Genomic DNA, 23,369 nt, shown 5'->3' with positions numbered 1-23,369 from the left:
ACCATGGACTATTTTAACGATGTCCTTACTAACTTTCTGTGCCTTGATCGTGGTAGGATCCTTGCTGTCTATGGAGGGTTAGCAGTATTTGAAAAATAATGTGTTTTTTGAACATTAAAGCATGTCAACATATTCTGTTACACCAAATACACAAAATAATGATCTTTAAAAAAACATCATATGACCCCTTTAATTTGTGTTACGAAGATGAACGAAGGTCTTACGTGTTTGGATCGACATGAGGGTTAGGAAATAATGACAGAATTGTCGTTTTTGGATGAACTAACCCTTTAAACTGCATACTTTGTTGCTCTGGAGTCAAGAAGTCCCTTCATTTAGACTTTCCCATCAGCTGCAGAGCTGGGCAGTTCCACCACCACACTGGACTGATGGATGGGGTATGCATCGGTCACCAGCAGGGTCTGCTCCATCACATCTGCTACAGTGAACGGAGTCTGCTCCACTCCACCATCAGTCCTTCCAGTCTCAGTCTGTTCACCACTCACTGCTCCATCAGTCATTGAACATGTGGCCTGCTCTCCTCCTGTTCCTCCAGCAGAGGCTGAGATGACCTGTTCCACCACAACCACCTCTGGCTGGATAACTAGGTTAACCATGTCTGCTGGTTCAGCCTGAGCCTCTGCCTGGCTGGGAGGACTAGATGAAGCAGCTGCACTCTCGTCCTCCACTACCAGGTTACGTAAGCGTCTCTGTCTGGGGTTGTAGTTCTCCACACGGTTGTGGATCTGTGAGTGTCGTCGCAAATGTGCCTGTCAAAAGCAGGATAGAGATGCTGAGATCTTAGACATCAAGTAGGAAATGTAAAAGTTATTTTTCTGATATATGTTAATTTTCAAATAAAAAAAAATTCTATTTTTAATAATATGTAACATAATATTTTTTTCTTTTTGCCATCTATATAATTGTTCTCAAAACTGCCTCAAAAGTGTAATTGTCCAGATATCTTACCTTTAAAGGTTTTGTTGCAGATGTGGCAAAAGTGTGGTCGACCTTCTTGGTGTTTGCTGGCTATGTGGCGTAAGAGAGGGCCTTTCTCAGTAAAGCGCTGCTCACAAAACTCACAACTATATGGCCGTTCTCCTGTATGTGTGCGGTGGTGTTTGTCCAGACTCGCTGTTCAAACAATCAGCAAACATTTGGTTAGCAATTCAAAACTAATACAGAAACTGCATGGATTTGATTTTAAAAATGAACTAGAAATCAAAATAGCCCGAGCTAAATCACTCTGTCTGTGAAATTACCTTGTGTGCGAAATGTCTTGCCGCAGAGGTGGCACTGGAAAGGTTTCTCTCCAGTATGTGTTCGAAGGTGCATGTTGAGATTGGCTTTCTGGGTAAAAGCATGATTGCAGAACTCACACACAAAAGGACGCTCATTTCTGGAATGAAGCGCAACAGATACAGCTCAGCGAGAATCCAACCAGCAAACACAAACATGCAAAATGGATTACACATATAAACATCACAAAAAGGTTTCTTTCTTGTCCAGCTATTTATTGTCTTTTCACCACATGCATGCATAATTCCAGAATTCGCTAACAACCTCGACTTTGAATAGCGGGCAAAAATAATTAGCAATCAGTCTAAACAATAAATAAAGCATGTTTCAGTTCTTTGTTGTTCATGTCATGTGTTTACCTGTGAATGGCTTTGATGTGCATTTGCAGGCCGTTGCGGCTGGAGGCCCGATGGCCGCAGAGAATCCAACCAGCAAACACAAACATGCAAAATGGATTACACATATAAACATCACAAAAAGGTTTCTTTCTTGTCCAGCTATTTATTGTCTTTTCACCACATGCATGCATAATTCCAGAATTCGCTAACAACCTCGACTTTGAATAGCGGGCAAAAATAATTAGCAATCAGTCTAAACAATAAATAAAGCATGTTTCAGTTCTTTGTTGTTCATGTCATGTGTTTACCTGTGAATGGCTTTGATGTGCATTTGCAGGCCGTTGCGGCTGGAGGCCCGATGCCCGCACTCCTCACACACAAACAGTTTCTCACCACGATGTTTGGCTGCCTCGTGTAGACGTAGCTCAGTGCGGGACAGGAAACACTTGGGACACAACGGACACTAGACAAGACATGTGACAGATAATACATCAGTAATCAGAAAAAACTCTGATTTTGTTCAGTTTTCAATAGCAGGGCATTATGATATTGCCAACCAAGTTATTAGCATTAGAGTCACTTACAGCGTGTGGTTTGGGAGCTCCGTGAACTTTAATCATGTGGATCCTGAGGTCTTTCTTCTGCATGAACTGCTCAGGGCATGACGTGCACTAACATGACAAGTAAAATTACATCGATTCGGCACAATGTCTGTTGATAAAAGGTCATATCTGACCTCTACAATGGATGACGTACCTTATTGGGCATCTCTCCTGTGTGTGTGACCGTGTGAAGACGCAGCTCATGTCGCTTTTTAAAGGTCATGGTACATTTTGAACACGAAAACACCTGGCACAAACCCAAAGTTGCATTAAGTAAGTATTAGTAATATAAAAGCTGCATTTGTGCATCAGTAACTACCAAAAATGATGCATTATTATTTTATTGTATTTATGCATATTGTTAACTGTCCTCCACTTTCAAACTCACCACTTCTGCTCTGATAAGACAATTCCTGGCTTCATGCTCCAGCAGGTTTTCCTTCCTATAGTAGCACTTCCCACATTTAGCACATTCAAAGGGCTTCTCTCCTGTATGTCTCCTTGCAGACAGCAAGACGGAAGCAAAGACGGAACTTCACATTAAGGCATGATGAGCCATATTACTTATAAAAATTACAAAAAAAAATATGAAATAGCTATTTAAAAAACACCAGCCTCTATATATAACAATAATGTTATATACAGTATGTAATTACAATATTATTAATTATATATAAACAATCAAACATTAGGTAGGGGTCAGTAACTTTTTTTAATGAAATTAATACTTTTATTCAGCAAGGACACATTAAAATTAATCAAATGTGTCATTTTATAATGAGACATTTATAATGTAACAAAGCATTCTATTCAAATAAATGCTGTTCTTTTGAACATTCTACTCACAAATGAATCACCATTTCCAAGTTATTAAGCAGCACAACTGTTTTCATCACTGATAACAGTTGTGCTGCTTAATAACTTGGAATTTAATAATAAATAAATGTTTAATAATTTATTTAATAATTTAATAATAATAAATGTTTCTTGGGCAGCAAATCAGAATATTAGAATGAAGACTGGAGTAATGGCTGCTGAAAATGCAGCATTGCATCACAGGAATAAATGACATTTTATTAAAATAGAAAACAGTTATTTTAAATTGCAATATTATTTCACAATTTTATTGTATTTATCATCAAACTGTCAGACTCTGTTCCATGTTTCGTGTGTGTCCTGCTCCCCATGTGCCTTCCCATGCCCTTATTTGGTTTGTTTCCTGTTCCTCCCCTGATTAATTAAGTTGATTTCTTCCCAGGTGTTTCCCTTGATGTGTCATGGCTCCCAGGTGTGTCTCGTCATCCCCTCCTCCTGTGTGTGTGTATATAAAGTGTTCCCAGTCCCTAGTTCTCTGTCCGATGTTGAAGGTCTTCGTGTGAACGTCTTCCTGTGTTCGTCTCCCTTGGTGCAAATAAAGTCTTGGTAAAGCATTCTCCAGCGTCTCCTCGTCCCTCGTGTGTGTGCACCGTGACACAAACAAGCACAGCCTTGGTGAGCATAAGAAAAGTTTCCAAAAAAATCGAACTAACCTCAAACATTTGAATAGTGGTGTGTACATATGTATACTTATTAGATATTAAAACATACATATGTATATTATATATATATGCCTAACAAAGAGGAACATACCTGTTGTGCACTTTCAGGTAGTACTTGCTGAGGAATGTTTTATGGCATGTTGGACATTGGACAGAGCCTTTCTTTCTGTCTTTAGATGTTTCTTCCCCATTCTCTTTATTGGTACGTTTTTCATGTCGTTTGCGCTTTCCCCGTGGAGTCTTTGAGGTCGAGCAAGGTGAATCATGAGGCACATACTCTTCATCAGTTCCTTCAATAAGAATATCCATACTGTCACCTCTGTCACTGTCATCGTCATCATCATCATCATCGTCATTGTCGACATCATTGTCATTTTGGTTATCAACAGATCCATCCACCTGCAACAGAGAATTAACAGTAACAGATTACAAGTAAAATCAAGAATTTGGATTTGGTATTAAGTGAAATTAGGTCAAAAATTGGACACGATACATTATTATAGCAACTTTTATAATCAATGCATTCAATTGTCAGATCAACGCATAGATGATCAAGTTTCAATTATTTGAATTGAATAAATGTCTTCTGGTTGAGTATGGATGTACTGAGCACCTCAGTCTCACTCATGTCTTGATGTTTGAGGTGATCTCCGTACTCAGTGGCAGAAGTCTCCTGCTCTTTGTCTTCTAGAGATGATGGTTTTCTTCTTCCTGCTCCCTGCCTCATCACAGTAGACATAGGACTTTCCCCGACTAGTCGATTGGGCCCTTTTACATGCCTTCCAGAACGTGTGGTGGTAGTAGACGTCGAGGCAGGAGGGTCATCATCGCTAGCTGTGACCTCTGAACCCACCCTGCATGCATCAGACTTATTTTTCGTCCTCTGCCAAGATCTAGTCTTTCCTTTCGGGGTGTGATCAGGCTGAGCGTCTGCAGATGTGAGAGGGAACAGTGGTTTGTCTTTATCATCTTCACTCGAGACAGGTGACTGTAAATTCTCTACACCTGGCAAACTCTGGCAAGGTATGAGAGAATCCGGCACTGATAGTCCGCTAGCTGCATTCTGAATCTTCTCTAAATTGCTGTCGTCTAACTGGAGTTCACCAGTGTAAAAAAAGTTAAGCAGTAGCTCTAGTCCATCATCAGGGCACTCTAATGGCAGCTCGATCTTTATACATGGCATGTTTGAACTGGGGTCTTGGAACAAGTGGCTGAAGCAGGCAAGAACACTGCGATGGGCCAGATGCACTTGTCCACTCGCTGTGCTCAACATGGCATCACAGAAGTGGCCAAGACCCCTCTGTTGGTTGAGCAAGGACAGCACCCGCTGAGCGTGAGAGGTCCCTTCAGCAAGTATCTCCATCTGGACAAGCAGGAGACATCGGTTTCATTTTAATAGTCATTTTATCTGAATGAAATTACAGATAAAGACAACATAACATACAACATAAATGTATAAATTAATAAATGTATTCATTTAAATGATAAATATTCTATTTAAAGTAATATAAATATAAATGTTTAATAAAAAATGTCAATTTTTACTAATTCACGGATATTTATAATAATCAAAAAAGCTCAAGCTAATTATTAATAAATGTAAATAATTTTTTCAAATCATGAAAAACTGCAATTAATGTACTACAAGCACAGTTGCTTGTTGCAATAGCTCGCTTATTTTGGTTTAGTTTGTTTTATGAACAGTTCACCAAAAATTATTTAATTAAATATTACAATTATAAATATTATATATTTAAATTATAAATAGTAAATTATTTATATAAATGTCTCATTTACATTTTTTATATTTTTACAAATAGTGTTAATGGGCATTTATAATAATAATAAAAAAAATGTCATTCTTATAATTATAATTAATTTGTGTAAAATAAAAAATGTGGTAAGTGGTCTGGTTTTATTATTACACTCTCATTACTAATAAATGTTTTATGCAACTTTAAATAATTTTAGAAAATCATGAAATATCGCAATTATTGCACAAGCATGGGTGTTTATAGCAATAGTTTGCTTATTTTGGCGTAGTTCCGTTTATTTTAAAAAGTACACCGAATAATTCTGCACGTTTTCATTTAAATTAAATATTAAAATTATAAACATAAATACTTAGTTTAAATTTTAAACTACTTTTAAAAAATTTAATCATGGATATTTATGATAAGAAAACATGTTCATGCTCAGAATTATAATACATTTGTGTAAAATACAATAATAACGTGTGTCTGTTTTGGTTTTATTATTATATAATCATTATTTATAAATGTTTTATTAAGACACAATGTTTGTAGAGATCGCACAACTTTGAGCAATTCTTGAAAATCCTAAAATACTGCAATTATTGTACTACAAGCATAGTTGGTTACCGTAAGCTCTTATTTTGGCGCAGTTCATTTTATAAAACAGTACACAGTATAATTCTGCACGTTTTCATCCACCCATGCTCAAGAATGTTTTCCCATACTAAGCGGATAACTTTGACTAGTTAACAACTATTTGATTCATTAATATTACCTTAACGTTAACCACAATGTCCGCATTTTAATGACGCTCCCTAAACTACACGCCGCACAATCAAGCGTTTATGACTCACCTTTAGCGTAAATTAGATCACTGCTCTCATCTTTTTTTCATATACTGAAAGCCCACATATATGCGTTATGTAACTTACTAAGTACAATATATAACGTATAGCACCAAATGCTTAATTTGAGCTTTACATCAAGAAGCCATGTTGAAACAGAAACAGGAAGTGACGTTGAAATATTGTTGGAAGTCTCCGAAGCTGGCCATTCAACCCATTACGCTGTAAATGAATTTCTTCAAATATGAACTGATTGAATAGTTTAGTTCATACAATCAAACTGCACACCAATTCTTCAAATTTATAACATTTTTGAAAGTTATGGTAAATTATTTTATAGCGAAGTATTTATTCAGGATAGTAGTATAGAATTAAAACTCTTTCTAACTCCGTGACATTTGTTATTGGCCATCACATGGCACAACCGCTAACTGTGAGCGCTCAGCGCTGCACATAATTGCTTCTGTTAACCAGAGAGTGCTACATTTAATATGTTTACGCCTCATCTTTGTCTCTACTATATTTATCCTTTCAAACACATTCATCAAACGGTGACAGTGCGGTCTTAAAGCAGATCAAAAGGGGGAAATGAGCAGCTTCGGCTCGATAAGTGGAGTGGAACCACAACAGCATCGTGCAGCGTGATTTGACACGAAGCCACTGCCAGTTACATAGAAACAACGGCATATTCACAGAAACTCTATTTATACGTGTTCCACGTTTGATTTGATTCAAATCTGTTTTGTTACCAGTTACAGCGGCTTCTCACTTTAAACAGGTAACGTTACATGAACTAACGGCATCGCTGCAGTTATGTTTAACAACTAACAGCTGTGAAAGTATCAAATCACAACAAATTATACTCTTACTAGAGATTAGTAATAATGTGTGTGGTACGATAATATTGCATCATATTATACCAACGGAATAAGGTAAGCCAACAGGTAGTACTATTAATAACAGGTAGGGATTAAGCTATTATGTTAACTTGACAAAGCCAACAACCTAATGATATTCTGTTTAAGCTTTTCGTTATTCTATCTGTCCATCCACTTTTAAAATCCTTTTTGGTGACTCCAGCTGTGCTTATGTTGTCGTTACTCGATTGTCTTCATTCACAGGTGTCTCCCTGCCCTGGATTTATGACGTTTTTAGTCTTGTTGGAGTTCATTGGATGACAATGAAAGTCCACAAGGTTTCTCCTCAGTCGCAAAACTCCACAAAACGCCATGGCAAGAATAAATGGCGAAAAAGGATACACAGACGGGACACATCGCTCCTAAATACAAGTCGTGGGACTGCAAAGTTGGCACAACAGATAACCAAAAGGGAGAAACCTGCATTAAAACAGTTGAAGAAGTTGTATACGAAGCCTATCCCTGAAGACAGTTGTCCTGAGGAGAGAAGGGAAAAGGCCACTTCTGTGACTTTTGCTCATGTCCATACAAATGGAGGCACAGAACTGGATGACAGCAGCAGTTCAGTGGACTCTCAAGAATGGAGTGAATATGCCAATAGTGTTCTTAAGAATGGCATGGAGAGTTCAACCTCACCTAAAACAGACCAGATGGAGGAGGACGGTCTTCAATTCCATGCCCACTTTGATCATACCCACAACCGTGCTGTTTTAGTCATGAAACAAGGCCAGGTAGACTGATAATCTCAGCTATACGCTTTTAAACACGATGTGTGTGTGTATGTATAATGGTATTCATAATATTGTGAATATTAGCATTACAAACTTTAAAACAGTCAAATGTTGATCAGTTAATCATATTGATTTCCCATCACTAGTTTCTGCAAGAAGACTGAGTTTTGTGTCTGATGTTTGTGCAGGTCTTGTGTTTCCGTGGGAAGTGCCTGCTCACTTGCCTCTATGGTCACGTAGAGGTGCTGGGCTTCACCATCGAGGAGGGCCAACAGCCTTACCCCCTGTTCTCACCACCGTCTCACTGCCCTCTCACCATCACGGCCTTAGGAAACAACCCCCCCTCCGGCAAGAACAAGAAAGAGGGGCTACTGGAAGCAAAAGCCATTGTTCGCAAATATTTCTCTTCAGGTAGCATCAGGAGTGTCCTGCCTCCTTATTACATTTATATTATTTTTATGTAGTTTTCTCACCCTCATATCTTCCATTAAGGAAAGACATTGCAGGTGAATGGGGTAAAAGTAGTAGTAGATATCATCATCATATATACCTAGTTTATTGATTACATTAATAATTACAACATTTTTTGTATTACAAGTTTGCTGAAATGTCATGTTTATATATATATACATTTATACATATGCATTTATGCACTTTGCATACATTTCCAGAACAGAAATCTGAACATTGGGTAAAGCCAGGTTCAAAATTCTTGTTTCGTTTTGTTGTTGTTTTTTGTGTTGTTTTTTTATCAGTCCATGAATCAGGAAATGCTGTCAACAGCCAGAAAAAAACACTGTGTTTTTAGGAATAAAATTTGTATACACATTATATATGAATAAACCCCTCTGTAAAATCGTCAAAATATAGATAGGAATAAAACTGGAAAGTTTAGTGTATGTAATTGCTACTGAAGTGTCTGGCTCAATACATGAGAGAAAACTCAATTTGGGAGAATGGCTTTTAAAAGAATAGTTCACCCAAAATGAAAATTTGCTGAAAATGTACTCACTTTCAGGTCATCCGAGATGTAGATAAGTTTCTTTCTTCATCAGGACAGATTTGGAGAAATTTATCATAACATCACTTGCTCACCAATGGTTCCTCTACAGTGTACGGGTGCCGTCAGAATGAGAGTTTAAACAGCTGATGAAAACAACATAATAATCCACTAGTAATCTAAATGACTCCAGTCCATCAGTTAACATCTTGTGAAGTGAAAAGCTGCGTTTGCAATAAACCCATCATTTAGATGTTCTTAACTTCAAACCATTGCTTCCAGCTAAAAAAAAACAAGTCCTCTACTCATAATATTGCTTCCTCCAGTAAGAATTTTTTCATTTACATTTTTTTTTTTATTGATTTTATTTTACTAGTGGTTTATTGTGAAGTTTTTATCAGCTGTTTGAACTCTCATTCTGACGGCACCCATTCACTGCAGAGGATCTATTGGTGGGTGAGCTGTGATGTTATGGTAAATTTCTCTAAATCTGTTCTGATGAAGAAACAAACTCATCTACATCTGAGATGGCCTGAGGGTAAAGTGCCATAAAATAAACACACAAACATGTATTTTAGATACACGAAAACCCAAATAGCTCAAAATTGACCAGTTTTTGTATTTAGTGTTTTGCCTTAAATTAATTTCTACCTGCACTAAAGTTCTTTTTTTGCACTTGCTTTCTAACGTTCTGTTGCAATTTGTGTTTTTATGTCTAGAGCCAAGTAAAAAGCTCATGAGTGAGGTGGATTCTGACTCCTGCGTGGTGCTTCTGGAGCCTCTGGACACGCCGCTCACCCGCTTCCTCACCAGCTTTTCAGAGCTCTCAGAGATCTTTGGCCTCAACTCTGTAAGTTGGTGACCTTTCAGATTTTGTACGTTCATGTTTGAAATACCTACCTGATATGTATATTGTTTGTGATGTTAAAATACATTCCCAGTTTAATATGCACATGCAAACTTTAAGTAAACCATTTGTAGAAAGAATGTAAACACTGTGACTCTGTGGTGCTTGTGACATTATTTGTTTGAGCATCCTGGCATAGCAACATAGATATATTTGTGTCTGTGTTTATGCATCTTGCAGAAGGAGCTGAAGTCTCAGGCTGCCGTCTATAGCCCTGTTCTGTCAGCTGTGGGTGTAACAGCTCTGCGTGGACCTTGTGCACAGGGTCTGGTGCTGTCACGTAGCTACAGAGAAGCTATAAGCAGTTTGCTCAGTGCCTGGGCAGGTAACTAGTTGGACTAATTCTATAATTAAAAAGTTGATATAAACTGTATAAATGATTGTATAATGTAATTAAAGAAAAAAAAAATTGCCCACAGGGGAATTTGTCCGCTGTCCCATAATTCTTGCGTGTGGGGGGAAGTCCTCTGGCAAATCCACCTTCAATCGACACCTTATTAACAGCCTGCTCAATCAGTGAGTTCAACTAGTTCATTTGATCAGTTTAGTAATAATAGGATAAATTGAGAGTAATCTTGTGTTTTTGTAAAGTTATTTAAACTGGTATCTGTCCTCTCTACCTTGTTGTGTGTGTGTGTGTGTAGCACTGCAAGTGTAGAGTATTTGGAGTGTGATCTAGGCCAGACTGAGTTCACCCCTCCCGGATGTCTTTCCTTGAACACAGTTACAGAGCCACTGCTGGGTATGTGTCATACTCTCCATCTCCATATAGCCACAGGAAGTAAATTTTTCTTCACCAGTATCATTTAAAAAGATTCTGTCAATTCAGAAGTGTCTTACATTTAGCATATGTTCTTTGTTATATACCCCCAAAAATGGACATGTTTGTGATTGTGTTGTTCTTTTTTAGGGCCTCCTTTCACACACCTGCGTGACCCAGAGCACATGGTGTATTATGGTCAGGCAGATTGTCAGGCTGACATCGATCGGTATCTGGAGTCTCTCAAATCCCTCTGGCGCCATGTCAGTGGAGAAAGTCCTGTCATCATCAATACTATGGGCTGGATCAGAGGTCAGCAATAAAAATATTGCACGTGAAATAGGAATATTGATTTGAACGGTATATCGACTCATTAATGGATCTTGTATATTTATTCAAATATTAGGACTGTCAATCAATATAATAGCTTGATATACTGATTAAGCTGGGTCAGAAGTATTTTTTGTTTTCTAAAATTGGTAGCCCTGTTAAGAATATTTAATATTTATTATTTTGTTTTTAATAGATATAATAATAGTTTTCGTTAGAGTTTCTGGTACTGACTTATCTCGTCTTTCTCTCTTTCACAGGCCATGGCTTTCAGATACTGGTCGACCTCATTCGCCTGTTTTCTGTTACTCATGTGGTACAGCTGAGTTTTGGAAACGCACCACAGTGTCAGCTTCTTACCCCAGACTTCTTCAGAACTGCCCACGGCTGGCAGACACACCCTCCAACGCCGCCCACCTTGACAGAGGAGCCAGCCAGCCACCCCTCCATTCGATCTCATGTATTTCTTAGTGTCCAATCAGAATTTGAAGGTGCTGGGACATCTGGAGAAATGTAAGCTGGCCAGCTGTACCCTTTGGATTTTAACTGTACCTTTGATCAGTTGACAGTTGTTTTGGTGAACATGTAACTAGTTCAGATTGGTCGTACATATTTGGATATTACTACTTTACAAATTCCCATCCTGCATTCCTCATAGGCAACATCAGCGCAGTAATGAGCTGCGAGACCTGGCTCTGCTCAGCTACTTCAGTAAGCTGCAGTCCCCAGAACCTGGCCCCATCCGCCCGCTCCACTGCTTCATACCCTACCAGGTTTTTATTTTATTTTTTATTTTACATTTTTTTATATATTTTAAGTCTTACATTTTTGGCATATTTTGTTTTAATTTTATATTTTATTATTTCATTTTTATTTTTCATGTATGACAGTTATTTTATTTTTTATTTTGAATTATTGTTTTATTTCATTTTTTATTTTTATTTTATTTTCGATTTTGCTTTTCTGATCATGTATGACTGTAATTTTAGTTTTTCATAATTAAATTTTTTATATTAAATTTTTGTTTCTTTTTTCTTTTGAATATTTATCTTATTTTATTTCATTCTATTTTATATTGTTTTTTTATTTTGAATTATTTTTTATTTTATGTTTTATTTTATATTTAGTTTCGTTTAATTTGTGTTTTATTTTAGATTTTATTTTATATTTTAGTAATGTATGATTCTTTTACATGAATGTCTTTTTATGCTCTATTATCGCAGGTCCCACACTCAGCAGTGGCTATAGGTTTAACACACTGTGAGGTTGCACCCAACAACATCCTCTATGCGGCCAATGCCAGTATAGTGGGATTATGCTGTCTCAGTGAAAAGGTTATGGGCAGAGGAGGTCCTGTTGTACTCTCCCAAACTCCAATTTGTCAGTGTGTGGGCCTAGGTGTGTACTCGGGGCCTTTAAAATGTGAATCTGAGATCGAATTGATCTGTCAATTTGCATAGCACCTGCTGTTGCATTACAAATATTCATTATACATCAATGCAAGATTATACAATCTTCCTTAAAATGTAATTTGCCTGCTGTTGTGTTTTTAAGGTGTTCTGAGAGGGGTAGACATGGCACGTGGTTTGTACTTTCTGGTTACTCCAGTGTCCCCCTCTGTCCTGAGGCATGTGAACTGTCTCCTTCTGGGAGAGATCACTCTGCCTAAAATATTGCTCACCAAGCAGGTACGTGATTCAGCACTATATACTACCTTTCAAAAGTGTGGGGTTAGTAGTGTAGATCATGGACATCCATGAAATGACCAAAGGGTTCTTGTTATACAAATCAATGGGGTGCATTTTACAATTTACTCACTGAATATAAAGGTCCAGATGATATAGAACCATTTGTGTAAGGGTTATCTCAACTTGATGGGTCTTTGTTTTTTTTGTCTTGTTCCAGCATGGAGTTGAAGGAGATTTACCTTACGTTACCACAGACTACAGTTTTGAAGTCCAAGGGGCAGGAAAGCTTCACATCTACAAGGGATTGGCAAGGCCTGGTTTTATAAAGTCAAATAACTAAGCTCTTCTGTATGGACTCTGCTTTCTGTGAACGACATTTGTATCCTTGTATTTGTTATATACCCTAAATATTGAGGTAAAATTTGCCATTGAATGTACAAATCCACCCAAGTTTTTTTGGCTTTTGGTCTGTATACTGTGGAGAGATGGAGTGTATGAGTGCATATGCTGTTTCTTTATCTCTTGTTGAATGGCTCCATGTTTAAGATCCTTATGGAAAACTCTTCCTCGTGTTTTGATTTGCTGTACTGTTACAGTTTGTCAACATGTCATTAAGAGTCTTTGTTTTCTTTTACAAAGTCACATTCCCAAACTAAGATAATGCCGACTGTAAAATATTAAAGTGGGTTTCATTTTTGTCAAGAAATTAGTCTTTTATTGACCATGTTTTTTTTTATTTAAATTGAGAAGTGAATAGATTAGTACACCATTTTGTACTGTAGAATACTTATGGAAAACTCTTCCTCGTGTTTTGATTTGCTGTACTGTTACAGTTTGTCAACATGTCATTAAGAGTCTTTGTTTTCTTTTACAAAGTCACATTCCCAAACTAAGATAATGCCGACTGTAAAATATTAAAGTGGGTTTCATTTTTGTCAAGAAATTAGTCTTTCATTGACCATGTTTTTTTTTATTTAAATTTTGAGAAGTGAATAGATTAGTACACCATTTTGTACTGTAGAATACAATATAGTATTGTAATGATAAAACTGCATGTTTTTTAGCATTGAAATTATAGTAGGTTATTTTAATTCAACTTACTTTAAATGCCATTTTGTTGTTTGTTGAGATCCCCTAGTTGACAACCAATGCAAAATATGCCTAAGTTAGGTGTCTTTATGTGCATTTATTCACTGCACTGTATCTGTGTTAGATATGAACATACAAATTACACAAACAACACTGGCCTTTGACTTCACAATATCTGCCTTCTCTTGCTGCTTTACAACATATTACAACATTCACTGTGTTTACCAGCAGGTGGCGCTACAGTTTTCCCATTTTCACTTTCAAAGTACTTATATTGGCATGATAATCAGTGTTGGAAAGGTTACTTTGGAAATGTAATAGGTTACAGATTACAAATTATCCTATTTAAAATGTAATATGTTGTGTAACCATTTCAATTGTTTTATGAAAGTAACTGATTACATTTTATTTATTTTTTATTACTTTTCTAAATTTCTAATGAATGTTTTCAACTGTATAATAATTTTCAAACATTTAACGCAGGCAGGGTTAAACTTACTGTAGTGCTCAACACTAATTACTGTCAGACTTTCAAAATTGGTTATCGCTTGAATTAAAATTTCATTTTAAAGCACAGCCACCACAAAATCAGACTTTCACCTCTTTTTGCTTTGAGATCATTTTGAGGTTAAATACAGATTTAAAATCATAAGATATAGTTTAATAGCTATGATACTGTTTTTGAGATCAAATCTTTGCATAGTTATGATAGGAAACACTGGCATCTAACAAAAGCCTTGGGGAAAAAACTGTTAATCTTAAAAAAATAAAGCATAAACACAAATAGGAAATAAAACAGTTATTGAATAAGCATGAGTCCTATTCTGTCCTAAACTCCTAAAACATGGTGTCTCATATTTTAAAGAAGTCAATGCAATCTGGGAAAGAACTCAATTCTCTCTCTCTCTCTCTCTCTGTCTGTGTGTGTACATTGTGGGATGTCCCCACAAGGATAGTAAAACCTGAAATTGTTGACATTGTGGGGTCCCCACGAGGGGAAAAAATTTATTAAAAATAGTAAATGATGTTTATCTGAAAGTGTAACAATGCAAATAGGTTTTCTGTAAGGGGTAGGTTTAGGGTTAGGGGATAGAAAATATTGTTTGGTCAGTATAAAAGTAATAAAAGTCTATGGAAAGTCCCCACAATTCACAGAAACAAACGTGTGTGTGTGTGTGTGTGTGTGTGTGAGAGATGTAACCCCCTTTGTAATCGTTTACATATTCATAAGTAACTAAAATTTAATTACACATTTGTTCTCACTAACTGTAACAGATTACAGTTACATTTATTTAAATTACGTAATTCCATTACATCGAACTAGTTACTCCCCAACACATAATTTTATGTACAATATTGTCAAAGCAGTGCACACACACACACACGGTAAAAGAAAGCAGAAATAATAAAATACACATTTTTACCTTTATTTTAAACATTTTAATGTTACTTTATATAGGGCTACATTTGATTTATTTAATTTTTTAATCATCTGATGGTAATATGCAAACAATATAAGAAAAATTGATACGAGTATAATTTTAAGGTTACTGTTTTATATTATTGTAACATTATTACAATGTTTAATAATAACATGACTCCTATTTATTTCGTTTTATGTATATGGAACTTTATCACTAATATTAGCTGCTTTTTTATATTTCACTTCTATACAGTTAAAAACTACGTTTATTTATCTACGTATGAAATTTTGAATTTCATTTTGACAGAAATCACATGAGTAACATGTTCAACTTAAAACGTTTCAGTTTCACTGTGTACTTTGGTAAACACCGGCCAAGCCCAGAGAGCGTGACGTCATCGCCAGCAAGATGTAAACAAGGAAGAGAATAAAAGCGCCTAGCGAGCAGAGCTCCGGTTTGTGTTGATTAAAAGTCAATTCAGCTCAGTTCGAGCTTTATTGTTTTTTCCGCGTTTACTGTATATTACTTCCACAAATTAATTAACAATTATTTCGTCATATTGAAAACGTCTCATAGTCATAAACACTTTTAATACCGAATTATTGCTAAAATGGACCCCAAACACAGACAGATACTTCAGAGGAACAGGCTTAATCTAGTCACGGCATTAAATCCTGCAGATATCTGCGATGGACTTTTGTCAAAGGGGGTCTTCACCCAGGACATGATCGATGAAATACAGGTAATATAGGGTGACCATACGTGCCATTTTCCCAGGACGCGTCCTGGCCAGGATTTCTATATTGCCTAAAATATCTAGGTTTTGGCTTTGTTTGCGTGTGCAGACCGATCGGTGTATGACATCAAAGTACCATACAGACGGTTATGCTTTCGAAACGCTCTCGAGGTACTTTGATGTCAAACACTGATCGGTCTGAGCCACACTGCTTTTAAGTCGAACACACCTAATATGTACGCGTAATTGCATCGCTTTGACCGTAGATCCCACCTTCTCACACGCCATGATTGGTCCATTATGTACAATGCTTGCATGTCATTGGTCAAACTACTTTTCGATCATTACCTTCAGCAAGCATGAAAACAAAGCCAAAACAAATCCTGGCCAGGACGCGTCCTGGGAAAATGGCACGTATGGTCACCCTAGTTAATAATGTGCATTGTTTAGTTTACAATTATGAAGGTAAGACGATATGACCATTCCTGTGTGAGTGGTTCCCTTGTTGCAAAGCTGCAAATGTGAAACATTGTTGTTCTCCTAACAGGGCAAGATAACAAGACGTGACCAAGCCAGGCAACTGGTGATAGACTTAGAGACCAGAGGGAGTCAGGCTCTTCCAGCTTTCCTGGAGTGTCTGCGTGAAACTGGCCAACATGCCCTCGCAGAGCTCCTTCAGTGTGGAGATGGTGCTCGTCTGCCTCCTTCTGTCCCCATACAGCCTTCGCTGATCCCTCTGCCAGTCCGTAAGCGTGTTACTTCCATTAAAAACACAGGATTTACTTGGATATATTTACTTGGGATGTTCCCATAATACAGTGGAACATAAAACACCCCCACCTACCCATGATCCTCTTGAGCCTTGCCTGTAACTGGCATTCTGCTATGATTTTCCCCTAAAGTATATTAAAGATGCATAGAGATATCTTATTTAATCATATGATTCGATACAGAAAATACAAAATATGCAGAAAAACCTGACAGACCTGATTTTACTCCATCACGGTTAGGACCACTGAGACCAGAACGACTCCCTGTGCCCAATCCTTTTAGCCCATGTGAGTCAGTCCTGTTTTAATTCTCAATAAAGTATGTTAGTTCTCATCTATTAAATACTACCAATTAAAAGTAAAGGGCAATTTGGTTAAAAAGCATGAATAACCTTTGGATTTATGCATTTACACAGCTTCTGAAACTCAAGCTGTGAGACCAACCAGACCGAGAAGAGACAGTATACAGGTAAACGTGATCATTCTCAGCAAACAATCCTGAATGTTTTAAAAGGTGATTTGTTTAAATGTTTTAACTGATAATTGTGTACAAGTGTTCTTACTTTTGTGTGCGGAAAAGATTCTCAAAATTTAGAAGTGTATGGTTACCAAAAAAAAAAAAGCAGCACAACAGTTTTCCACATTGATAATTAGAAATGTTTCTTTAGCACCAATGCTGTTATATTTTAATACTACTTTTAATATGTATTCATATAAAAAATTACAATAAAAGAATGCAAATATGTGCAAATGCGCATATTTAAGCATCTAACACTACTGTTCAAATGTTTGGGGTCAGTGAGATTTGATATGGCTGCTAAAAATTCAGCTTTGCCATCACAGAAAGTAATTACATTTCAAAATATAGTAAAGTAGATAACAGTTCTGTCATGGCAACTCTCTGAAAGATTAGCATGGTAATATTTATAGCAATGTTAATGTATTTGGTCTTGGCGGAATAGATCTGCTACGCTGCTGCTGATGAGGCAGAGCAAGTACTGATACTTGCTACTGTCAATACATCCACAGACATGCTGCTGTGAGCATGTAAGACTTCCTGTTGCTGCACATATAACATGCATGAAATTACCCGTAGCAGATCTAGACAGGTGGAGCTGGGGAAGGTGGAGGGTTACAAAGCGTGCAGCAAACTGCTACAGCAAACACTGGCCAAGTATTTGAATGTTGAGCAGCGAGCTCATTGGCTGCTGATGCAACATAAACCAATCTGCTGCGCCATGTGAATAATGATGTGATTATATCAGACTGAGATAGGACTTATCAGCCTGCGCCATCTAAAGTTTCATGACAGAACTGAATTTATTTTAAATTGTAATAAAAGTTGTTTTTACTGTATTTTGCTGTATTTTTTGATCAAATAGATACCACTTTGGTGAGCATAAGAGACTTCTTATGAAAAAAATGTTTTTATTGCACCATTGTATCTAACCACCCACTTAATATTTTTTGTGCAGTGCTATAAGATGGATGCCAGTCCTTGTGGGATCTGCCTGATTATAAACAATGTGGATTTTGGCCCAGACTGTGATCTAAAAGATCGAAAGGGGTCCGACATTGACTGCGACAAGATGGAGAAAAGATTTAAAGCTCTCAACTTTGAGGTTATTGCAAAAAGGAACTTGAAGTACAAAGTAAGCACAGTGCTTCCTCTTCTTCTCACTGTAAATAAAGCAGAAAGATAAAAGTCTGTCTTTAATACATTTTAAAAACTGCCCTCTGTAGCGCATAAGACATGAGATGGCATCTTTAGCAAAGAGGGATCATTCTGCGTATGACTGCTGTGTGGTGATCATCCTTTCACATGGTACTGAGGTAAAACCAGTCATATATTTTCTTCAAAAAAAAAAAAAAGAGGATACATGTTATATTTGTTTTTCACATTTATGAAGACTATTAGTTTTCAACAAAGAAGTACAACCTGCCAAGAAATTTTATTTGCTTCCTCACTTTTTGTAGAACACCATCAAGCTATCCAATTACAAAAACAATTTTCTCATTCTGCTTTGGTGCTCGACATTTCTCTAATGTTTAGGCAAACCACAATCGTTTTCCTGGAGCAGTTCATGGTGTTGACGGACCAGCTGTCCCAGTTCAGTTAATCACAAACTACCTCAATGGCCAGAACTGTCCTTCTCTGCAGGGCAAGCCCAAACTGTTCTTCATCCAGGCCTGTGGAGGAGGTGGGCATCTCAGAAATCTTTCACAAGTCTTGTAGCCAAAAGGTGTGGTCACATTTACTATGGTTCTGCGAATTTTCATGTTCAAAATCCAGTCATTTCAGTTTGATTAAGGAATATTGTTTCCGGGTCCAAACGTCTAGGCCGATGCGTTTTATTTGAGAATACTATCCCAACAGCACATTTATGAGCACTATTTATTCATATCACACATGTAGGGCATTGATATACTCACAGAGAAGTTCTTTTTTTGTTCTTCATTTAGAGGTAAAAACAAGTTTGAATGCTGCTGAAAATGATGTTTTGATGAATATATAAATGCATGCTTTCCTCTCTGTAACAAAAAAACAACTAAAATGACTGGTGAGAAAACAGCAGTTTAATCATAGGTGCAGATATTTGCATGAGCGAACTTCATTTTGGCCTTTAGTTATTTAGAAATGATATCACACCAGTTCATTCTTCATTTTTGCTTAAAGTATACTGGACCTTTAAGCTAAGCTTTTAAAAACTCACAGTGTACATACTACAGTCTTCATGCTCACAGCATACCGGAAAACAATATTTTAATGATTCATAAAAGATGAATCACTGTCTGGCTTAAGCTAAGGATCATGATTTTTTTATTAGTCTTACAGCTCACCATGAAGAATTTTCCCCACGCAGATTTCGCAACTGGTTCAAGTTGAATTCACAGTTTTAACCAACAGAAAGCTGCTTGGTTTGTAGGAGATTTCAGTGTGAGCTGTGCTTCATACATCGCTACATTATTTATGATAGACAATGGGCCTTTTCCAAAATTTTGCTAATGTGACCATACCTAAAAATAATCAGAGGTTTTTAAATAGAACATTTCCTAGTGTGCTGTAGTTTTTCAGATTAAGCTAACTTTTTTTCTTCTCACCTGTAGGTGAGAAGGACACAGGTTTTGAGGTTTCTCCAGATGAGGTGGAGCCCTCTTTGGGAGGGATAGATGACCAGATGGACGCTATTCCCATATCCTCCAGCAGTGACTCTCTCAGCACGTCTGATGAACTTGATGCTCGGGCCACTTTGCCCACACCCAGCGACATCCTGGTGTCCTACTCAACCTTTCCAGGTCTGTGTTTTGGTCATTACAGAATTACATGTGCCTTAAATTGTTTTTCTGGTTGATTAATATTTCCCTTTTGATTGGCAAACACAAGTAAATGACTCATGCTAATGCATTTGCAGGCTACGTCTCCTGGAGAGACACACAGGCCGGATCCTGGTATGTGGAGAATCTTGATCGTGTGCTTGAGGAAAATGCTGCCACGGATGATCTGGTGACCATGCTAATGATGGTATGTCTTTGTCCCATAAAGCTTCTTAAAACAACTGCTAGATACAATAAATATGTTCTCAAAAATTGAAAAAAATAAACCACACCAAACCAAATTATGCAATAATAATGCTACCAGTTAGAGTACAGCAGTATCATTGTATTTAGGGATATGCCGGTATCACATTTTCATGTTGCGATTAATTGCTAAAGCTTTTATCACGGTATACGGTATTATCACGATATTGAAATTTAGTTTTAAAAAAGCGCTATCATAATACAGTATAACAGGTTTAATAACTTTTGTGCTTGTTTAGGTCAGAGTGCGCACGTGTCTTTCACGCAGCATACAGCGGTGTTGTGCATTTTGACCAGTTTATGGGAAAAGTATTCTTAAAATGCATTCAAAATTCTGAATAATTTGTAATATATAATTATTCACGGTATTTAGAAGTGCCCATGATAACAATATCGTGCATATTCATTACCGTGATATATCGCATTACAGAATACTGGCACAAGTCTAGTATGTATCATATCAAGCAGTAGATATTCTGCTAGCTTATAGATAATTTGTTAAAAAGATTTGACGCCATGCAAAAACTAGTCTGCTCCTCAAACTGCATCGCATACAAACTCTTCCTGTTTAAGTGCTATATTTTCACTGATGGCAGACATAAAATTCATTCATACTTTTAGGTTGCGTTTACACTGAAACAAAAAATCTGATTTTGAACTCGCATGATGCAGATTGGATATTGTTGCACACGTCAAAACATAAAAATTCACATGAGATCTGATTTCTTCGCATCTGTTCTGAGCTGCTTCCAATATCTGGACATCTGACCTACATCTAAACACGTAAATCTGATTCCTATTGGAATTCCAAGCCATCACAAGGCGATGGAGACACATTTGCCCACTATAACTTGTCACATTATGAAGCAGATGTTGCCTGTATACTGTATGCTTGCGCAAAAACTCAACTTCTTTTATTGAAACTTAAACTTAGATCTAACAACCTGTAGATGAAATAACTTATGAAAACTACTGTTATTTTATATTCATTGAAATTTTGTGCTGCAAACATCAATGACATCTTTAACTACTGGCTGGCAAGTGATCATGGTATAAGCGGGATAATCACAGATGGTGTGCATTAAAGTTAAAGAACCACCTAATGTAAACAGCTATAAAAATTATTTATATAATTTACATTAGGTGGTTCTTTAACTTTAATGTTAAACTGAGGGTCAGTTTAACTGACTTTAACTGAGGGTCAACCATTTTGCTGAATGAGATCACCATTGGTTATCATTCATGTTTAGGTGGGGATTCATATACAGTAAATGTACAGTAAGTATCGGATATGAGTCATGACTTAAGTGAATGTAAACAGGTGGGAGAAAAAGTTGGATATGGTTAAAAGATCGGATCTGTGCATAAAGCCCTGCAGTGTAAACGCAGCCTTAGGTTTGTGTCCTGTGTCCAAAAAAAAAAAGAAAAGCTAAACTTATTTTAAGCTATATTAATTACAAAGATTAGTTAGATAGTTAAGCAAAAATAGACACCATGTTAATATAATTTGTGCCTATGCAATATACCAAAATGTTTTGGTTTGATTTTCAAGCACAAATAATTATATTTATACATAATATATAATGTTTTTTTTATGTTTTTGAAATAAATTATATAAATTATATATATGAAATATCTATTTTCTTTAGGTAAATGCTGCAGTCTCCCAGATATCTGCCAAAGGCCTGTATAAACAAATGCCCGGATCTTTCAACTCCGAAAACAAAAGCTAAACTTATTTTAAGCTATATTAATTACAAAGATTAGTTAGATAGTTAAGCAAAAATAGACACCATGTTAATATAATTTGTGCCTATGCAATATACCAAAATGTTTTGGTTTGATTTTCAAGCACAAATAATTATATTTATACATAATATATAATGTTTTTTTTATGTTTTTGCATTAAAATAAATTATATATATGAAATATCTATTTTCTTTAGGTAAATGCTGCAGTCTCCCAGATATCTGCCAAAGGCCTGTATAAACAAATGCCCGGATCTTTCAACTTCCTCCGAAAACATCTCTACTTTCAGTCTTCACTGTCATGATCACTTGAAAAAAAATTTTAGTTTTTGCTGCAGTGGGAACACTACTATGTACTTGATATAATGTGATGGAAAAAAAACATATTTGTCATTTTTACATCATAAACTGAACCACGTGAACAGAACATTTGACTGGAATTTTTGGTTTTAAAATGATTCTATTTTTAGAATTCTACATTTGCAAGCAGAAGGTGAACTTCACAAATATAAACCACTAAAAACTTGTAACTTGTTAACTGTATAATGCAGATCGATTTTTTTTTTACATTCTATAGTGCACGGCAGTAGGAGGACAATAGACTTTTAATGCAGTTGTGGTTCATTTGTGGTATTTGACGGTGGTTAACGGTCACTATGTCCTTAAGAAATATCCAGTTGCATACTGTACATCTTTTCTACTGAATAAAAAATACATTTCAGATAAATAAAAATCCAAAATGAACCTTATAGTTCCATTAATGAGACTAATACAGTCACAAACAGACTTAGATTTAGATTTATCATGGGAAACAGATAAGACACTCAGGAGAGGAAGGAAATGAAAAGGTCCTCACACACTAACACCAATAAAACACATATAAGAGCAAAAGAACTGTGTGATAAATAAAAGCGAAGCTAGGTCTCACTTAACATGTTTAATAATAAAGTGAATTTCAACTGTTATTAACTTATTTGGTACTAAGTAGGTTCCATCTGTTGCAAAAACAGAACATATCAGTTTTTATTTCCTTCTTTTGTGCTTCATAACTTTGGATGGATTAAATAAATAGGAACAGTGCAGCTGCATGAGTGAACAAAAATGACCTGTGATGCAATCTGATCCGTACAAGCCACTTCTCCTTCCATTAAAGGAAAACTGAAAGGTCATAATGCTTATTTTGGGGTCAAAGCAGCTATCAATTTAGATGCATCAGAATCAAAGCGTTTTCCACTACCTATGTTTGTTTCGACCTTATTATTGTCGACCTGTGTGGGAAGATCTTCAATGGAAACTGCCACTTACTTTCAGAAA

The 23,369-nt window shown here is 36.5% G+C and overlaps 3 protein-coding genes across 4 annotated transcripts; 2 read left to right on the top strand and 1 right to left on the bottom strand.

Moving 5' to 3' along the window:
- Positions 1-237: 237 nt before the first annotated feature.
- LOC107737528 (zinc finger and BTB domain-containing protein 48-like) lies at positions 238-6,525 on the bottom strand. The gene is made up of 10 exons (XM_016549026.1): positions 6,386-6,525; positions 4,391-5,140; positions 3,869-4,176; positions 2,628-2,739; positions 2,394-2,486; positions 2,222-2,308; positions 1,946-2,100; positions 1,263-1,399; positions 970-1,134; positions 238-770 (listed from the first exon to the last, which is right to left on the bottom strand). The coding sequence occupies exons 2-10, from the start codon at positions 5,138-5,140 to the stop codon at positions 697-699; spliced, it is 1,881 nt and encodes a 626-aa protein (XP_016404512.1). The 5' UTR covers positions 6,386-6,525; the 3' UTR covers positions 238-696.
- Positions 6,526-6,530: 5 nt separating this feature from the next.
- On the top strand, positions 6,531-13,400 carry LOC107737527 (polynucleotide 5'-hydroxyl-kinase NOL9-like). Of its 2 annotated transcripts, none has more exons than XM_016549024.1 (13): positions 6,531-6,600; positions 7,498-8,024; positions 8,213-8,435; positions 9,744-9,874; positions 10,112-10,256; positions 10,351-10,447; positions 10,576-10,673; positions 10,842-11,003; positions 11,282-11,534; positions 11,680-11,794; positions 12,245-12,419; positions 12,576-12,709; positions 12,927-13,400. In XM_016549024.1, the coding sequence occupies exons 2-13, from the start codon at positions 7,551-7,553 to the stop codon at positions 13,047-13,049; spliced, it is 2,130 nt and encodes a 709-aa protein (XP_016404510.1). In that variant the 5' UTR covers positions 6,531-6,600; positions 7,498-7,550; the 3' UTR covers positions 13,050-13,400. The 2 variants fall into 2 exon arrangements, with proteins under 2 accessions (XP_016404510.1, XP_016404511.1); XM_016549025.1 differs by lacking the exon at positions 6,531-6,600 and adding an exon at positions 6,685-7,154.
- Positions 13,401-15,608: 2,208 nt separating this feature from the next.
- On the top strand, positions 15,609-22,944 carry LOC107737696 (caspase-9-like). Its single transcript, XM_016549282.1, has 10 exons — positions 15,609-15,964; positions 16,506-16,704; positions 16,912-17,016; positions 17,145-17,197; positions 18,204-18,380; positions 18,472-18,561; positions 18,782-18,929; positions 19,837-20,025; positions 20,142-20,251; positions 22,253-22,944. The coding sequence occupies exons 1-10, from the start codon at positions 15,833-15,835 to the stop codon at positions 22,358-22,360; spliced, it is 1,311 nt and encodes a 436-aa protein (XP_016404768.1). The 5' UTR covers positions 15,609-15,832; the 3' UTR covers positions 22,361-22,944.
- The last annotated feature ends 425 nt before the right edge of the window (positions 22,945-23,369 follow it).

Source organism: Sinocyclocheilus rhinocerous, unplaced genomic scaffold (genome assembly GCF_001515625.1).
Source record: "Sinocyclocheilus rhinocerous isolate Xijiao unplaced genomic scaffold, SAMN03320098_v1.1 scaffold72, whole genome shotgun sequence".
In the NCBI taxonomy this organism is placed as follows: domain Eukaryota; kingdom Metazoa; phylum Chordata; class Actinopteri; order Cypriniformes; family Cyprinidae; genus Sinocyclocheilus; species Sinocyclocheilus rhinocerous.
Note: the sequence above shows the minus strand (reverse complement) of the source record. Positions and strands in the feature narration are given on the sequence as shown.